The sequence below is a fragment of the Vigna umbellata genome, chromosome 3, assembly GCF_029865625.1.
Source record: "Vigna umbellata cultivar VRB3 chromosome 3, Vumbellata_1.0, whole genome shotgun sequence".
NCBI classification, from domain to species: Eukaryota; Viridiplantae; Streptophyta; class Magnoliopsida; order Fabales; family Fabaceae; genus Vigna; species Vigna umbellata.
In genome coordinates this window covers 53,539,451-53,544,620 of record NC_142167.1, presented here as the reverse complement: position 1 = coordinate 53,544,620, position 5,170 = coordinate 53,539,451, and the positions used below count along the sequence as shown (strand labels likewise).

The following is a 5,170-nucleotide window of genomic DNA, read 5'->3' as shown; positions in this document are numbered from 1 at the left end:
CAATTCTGAATTCTATATATATATATATATATATATATATATATATATATATATATATATATATATATATATATATATATATATATATATATATATATATATATATATATATATATATATATATATATATATATATTGAATAACATTTACGTTATTGAAACAAATTAAAATGAAATATGTTTCTTCCAGTAATATATAAATATACAAATAACAGACATTTTGTGTTGTAAAAAAAATAAATTGTTAGTTAAAATAGAATAAGATTTAAATTTTTAAAAATTAATTTTGTGGATATGATAAAAGAAAACAAAGCTTTTTTTATTTTTATTTTTAAGAGAATGAAGCTTTAATCACAAGGACTTTTGGCTCTTTTGTACTTGGCGTGCTGTGAATGGCGAAAAATGATTGAAAATTTTGATTTTGATTTATTTGCTTTGAGGTTGATAATAAAAGAGAATTGGGAGGTAGCATTCTTTTGGAGTCACTGTCACGTGGCTTTTGGATTTGCGACCCCACACCTCAACACAATCTGTGTAACCGTGTTCCTGACCCCATTGAAGCCTAGCCTATGCAGACACGACACACAAAAACACACCCTCAATTCAAACATGTTATACTAGATTGAAAATTCATTAATGTTTATTGTCTTCTGCTCAGAAGAAGAAAACGCGTTCAGGAGGAAGAAGAGAACATGGGTACTGTTCAAACAAGGCAAAGAAAAGGTATTTGAAGTTTGAGGTCTGAGGTTTGAGGGAGGACCCTTTCCTTCTTCTTTCTCGTAGTGGTGCTTTGGGTGCTCCACTACGTCAACAAAATCTGACAACAACAGAATCTTCATAGATTGTGGGGAACAAAAGTACCATAGATAACCATATTGTTGAAAATTAAAGAAGGAATATTGAGTGTTTTTATTGAGCCAGAAATGTGATGCAGAGATTGGCACTGTTATGTGATCTGGGTTTTCTGCTGTCATAAGATTTTGAGGTGTGACACCTGAGGCATTGGTTTCTTGGTTGGTAAAGTTTGGTGATTATTGCAGTATAACTATCTTCATCCAAAGTTTTCATCTTTGCTTGAGGTCTAAGAATTTCGGTTGTTATTATGGGATCTGAAGTTTAGAGCTTTGCTTTGAGCTGAGATTGACACGTGATATGTCGGCAGCGTCGCCGTCAGCGGCGGCATCTCCACCACCACAAACACCACCCTCCTCCAACACTAGTCCCTCACCGTCCAACGCCACCACTCCTCCGCTGCAACAAACCCCTTCTTCCACTTCTCCGCCACAACAAGCAGAATCTCCGCCTCCGCTAACCCCATCTCCGGCGGCTCCGCCGCCTGCTCCGCCGTCACCACCACCTAGTTCTTCACCTCCCCCAGTGTCTGGAACACCTCCTCCATCAGTCACTCCATCATCACCACCTCCATCTTCGCCGCAGCCATCTCCTCCACCGCCACCCCCTCCATCAGTCCCTCCATCATCATCACCGCCATCTTCGCCGCAGCCATCTCCTCCACCGCCGCCTTCTCCTGATGCACCGGCACCGGTGCCACCGAGCTCTCCACCGCCACCACCACCATCAGCACCAGTGCCATCAAGAAGCCCTCCGCCACCGCCACCACCATCAAACCCTCCTAATAGCTCATCTCCACTACCACCGCCACAACCCTCACCATCAGCTCCCCCACCTAACAACACCCAAACACCGCCGCCGCACCGAAATTCACCACCACCTCCGGCCACCACGTTGCCACCAGCCTCGCCACCACGAAATTCACCATCTCCTCCGGCTTCACCGCCCCCTAGAAACTCAACTAGGTCATCACCGCCGCCTCCGGCAGCGAGGTCATCGCCGCCTCCAGCACCTGAGCCATCCAACCCACCTTCTAGGAGTAGTCCTCCTCCCACACCAAGTTCGTCCCTAGCTCCCCCTTCAAATTCTACGCCAAGTTCATCACCACCTTTAGTTACTCAATTGACCCCGCCACCGCCATCCCCGTCAAAAGTTTCATCGCCCCCATCCCCTACTCCGAACCCGACAGCAGATGCAGGCTCTCCTGGAGGTAGTATCAGCACTGTTGGTGTAGTAGCTATTGGTGTGGTAGCTGGATTTCTGCTTCTTGGCTTCATTGGTGTTCTTATATGGTGCATGAGAAGGCAAAAGAGAAAGACTCCTGTGAATGGTGGTTATGTCATGCCATCCACTCTTGCCTCCTCTCCTGAATCAGGTAAAAATTCGCATCTTTTTTCCGCAGAGAATTTCTGAAAAAGTTTAGCATTTAATTTAATTCAAGTTTGTGACTTTGTGCAGATTCATCGTTTTTTAAGACACACTCTTCAGCTCCTCTTGTGCAAAGTGGCTCTGGCAGTGATGTTGTGTACACACCATCTGATCCTGGTGGACTAGGCCACTCAAGGTCATGGTTTTCATATGAAGAACTGATGAAGGCCACAAATGGTTTCTCAAGTCAAAATCTTTTGGGTGAGGGAGGATTTGGTTGTGTGTATAAAGGGCACCTTCCTGATGGAAGAGAGATAGCAGTGAAACAACTGAAGATTGGTGGAGGTCAGGGAGAGAGAGAATTCAAAGCTGAAGTGGAAATTATCAGTCGTATACATCATCGCCATTTGGTTTCTTTAGTGGGATACTGCATTGAAGACAGCAGAAGACTACTTGTCTATGACTACGTTCCTAACAATAACCTTTACTTTCATCTACATGGTAAAATCCATCTCAGTGATGAAGGGATGATTCAGTTCAGTTTGATTATCTTTGATTGTTGACTGAAATTGTAATCTTCAGGGGAAAACCAGCCTGTGCTAGAATGGGCAAACCGTGTCAAAATTGCAGCTGGTGCAGCCCGTGGACTAGCTTATCTCCATGAAGACTGTAATTATCAATCCTTATTTTGTTTTTCCCTGTCTTGAATTGCACGCAAACTCCTAAAATCAGTCAAATATAGATATTTTTTTGTGGCATGGATCAATTTTAGAACTCAATGGCATCAACTGATGCATGTAGCTGACTCATCTAATGCTTAGAGATGTTGTATTATTATTAATCCTGTTGAATGCCATGAACATTTCAGGCAACCCTCGGATCATTCACAGGGATATCAAGTCGTCAAACATTCTTTTAGATTTCAATTATGAAGCTAAGGTATCTGTCATTCTACATATTCAAAGTTTGATAGCTTGTTCTATTTGTATCAATCCAAATCTTATACTCTAGTTTTTAATGTCAGGTCTCAGATTTTGGGCTAGCCAAATTAGCTCTTGATGCAAATACGCATATTACCACGCGTGTCATGGGAACTTTTGGGTGAGCATTCATTGATATGTCTCCAAACTTCTCTTTTCTTTTTCACCGTTTCATTTTCCATTCAGACTATTAAGAGCAAAATGCTGTATTAACATTGATTTCCACCCTCATGTAAGGTATGTTGCCCCTGAATATGCTTCAAGTGGTAAATTGACTGAGAAGTCTGATGTATATTCTTTTGGAGTCGTGCTTTTGGAGCTAATTACCGGCCGGAAGCCGGTAGATGTATCCCAACCTTTGGGAGATGAAAGCCTGGTTGAATGGGTACATAAAGATGCTTCTTTTTCTAGTATTGCTTTGCTATAATTTTGTGAATCTTGAGAGAGAAGCCTAATATCAGTGTCTATTAAAACATATGTTTGGGGTTAAAGTCTATTTCTTGAATTTGCTTTTCTTCCCTTTGGAAATTGCATCACTTATCATAGTTACTGAAGTATGATAAGGATGACAAAATGCTTACTATTTGCAAAACTTGTAGAACAGCCATGGTTTCAATCAAGCTAAAAGAATGGAATGTATTGGTTTCAAGTTTAGCATGCATAATGTAGTTCACAGTTTTGTATCTGAAACTTTCATGGCCCTTCATAATTCAATTAAATTATGACTTGTTTTCCCTTGAATCTAGCTGAAGAAAGATGAAGAACTAATGTCACTAGAAATTGCAGTTCTACCTGTGAAAAAGAACATTTCGGTTGACATGGTCGAAGTGTGTTGTGTCAATAGTTGCATGCATGAACGAAAGCATAAAATTATACAGTTTAATAGCTAGAAACTGTCCAAACTTGTGAAATTCAAACATATTGATACCACTGTATTTTTCAGGCTCGGCCTTTACTAAGTCATTCAATTGATACTGAGGAATTCAGTAGTTTGGCAGATCCAAGGCTAGAAAAGAATTACATTGAGAGTGAATTGTATTGCATGATTGAGGTTGCTGCAGCTTGTGTGCGGCATTCAGCTTCAAAGAGACCTCGCATGGGACAGGTAGACATTAGATGTTGGAAAAACTGCAAAATGTTGTTTTGGATTATACCAACAAGCAAATGCACAAACTACTGACATGGTTTACCTGAATTGTTATGTTTCATAGGTTGTTAGAGCTTTTGATAGCTTAGGAGGTTCTGATCTAACTAATGGAATGCAACTTGGGGAAAGTGAGGTGTTTGACTCTGCACAACAATCTGAAGAGATAAGATTATTTCGGAGAATGGCATTTGGTAGTCAAAATTATAGCACAGATTTCTTTAGCCGTGCTAGTTTGAATCCATGAGAGGGCACTGTGTACATAATGGAAGAGCTTATTTCAAAGATCTTGTGAAGCTAAGCCAATGGCTGGCTCTGGTTGAGTTTTTGTTGCTTGCAGATATGGCCAAGGTGCTTGCATTCTTGCTTTTGATTCTGAAATTGACACCATCATTCTTCTACCTGAATTTCATCATTCTTTTCATTAGCTGGTTCTTTTGGCAGCAATTTTGGTTTTGTAAGTATAATTTGTAAAAAGTTACCTTCTGCAACACTCACCATTACAATGATTAACATATTAGTTGATTTGTTATGTAATGATAGAATAGATGTGTGACTATCTTTTTCGTGTGAGACTGAAAGGTGGGAGGGAATGGACTTTGTTGTCATGTTTTTTTGTTCAATTTGTAAGAAAACTTTAGATAGATTATATCATGATGACTACAAATTATGTAAAATTTAATTGAATTTAACTTTTCTATATGAATGTTTATGCAAACATTGTTTTATCATGGGGGTATCAAAGTGAGTTTACTTCAATTACATAAGATGATTTATATAGATTGAAATAAAAATTAGTCAATTGAACTCAATTCAATTAATTGATA

At 39.7% G+C, this 5,170-nt stretch overlaps 1 protein-coding gene across 1 annotated transcript; it reads left to right on the top strand.

Moving 5' to 3' along the window:
* The first annotated feature begins 531 nt into the window (after positions 1–531).
* LOC124829614 (proline-rich receptor-like protein kinase PERK9) lies at positions 532–4,951 on the top strand. The gene is made up of 8 exons (XM_047303159.2): positions 532–2,226; positions 2,310–2,720; positions 2,802–2,888; positions 3,088–3,158; positions 3,244–3,320; positions 3,437–3,584; positions 4,143–4,304; positions 4,411–4,951. Exons 1-8 carry the CDS (start codon positions 1,152–1,154, stop codon positions 4,588–4,590), a joined length of 2,211 nt encoding a protein of 736 aa, XP_047159115.2. The 5' UTR covers positions 532–1,151; the 3' UTR covers positions 4,591–4,951.
* Positions 4,952–5,170: the final 219 nt, after the last annotated feature.

Excerpts from the sequence above, each read along its gene's own strand:
- LOC124829614 (XM_047303159.2), top strand. The coding sequence starts at position 1,152 with ATGTCGGCAGCGTCGCCGTCAGCGGCGGCATCTCCACCACCACAAACA. Across the intron at positions 3,159-3,243 it reads ATTTCAATTATGAAGCTAAG|GTCTCAGATTTTGGGCTAGC; the intron begins GTATCTGTCATT and ends TTTTAATGTCAG. Across the intron at positions 3,585-4,142 it reads ATGAAAGCCTGGTTGAATGG|GCTCGGCCTTTACTAAGTCA; the intron begins GTACATAAAGAT and ends TGTATTTTTCAG.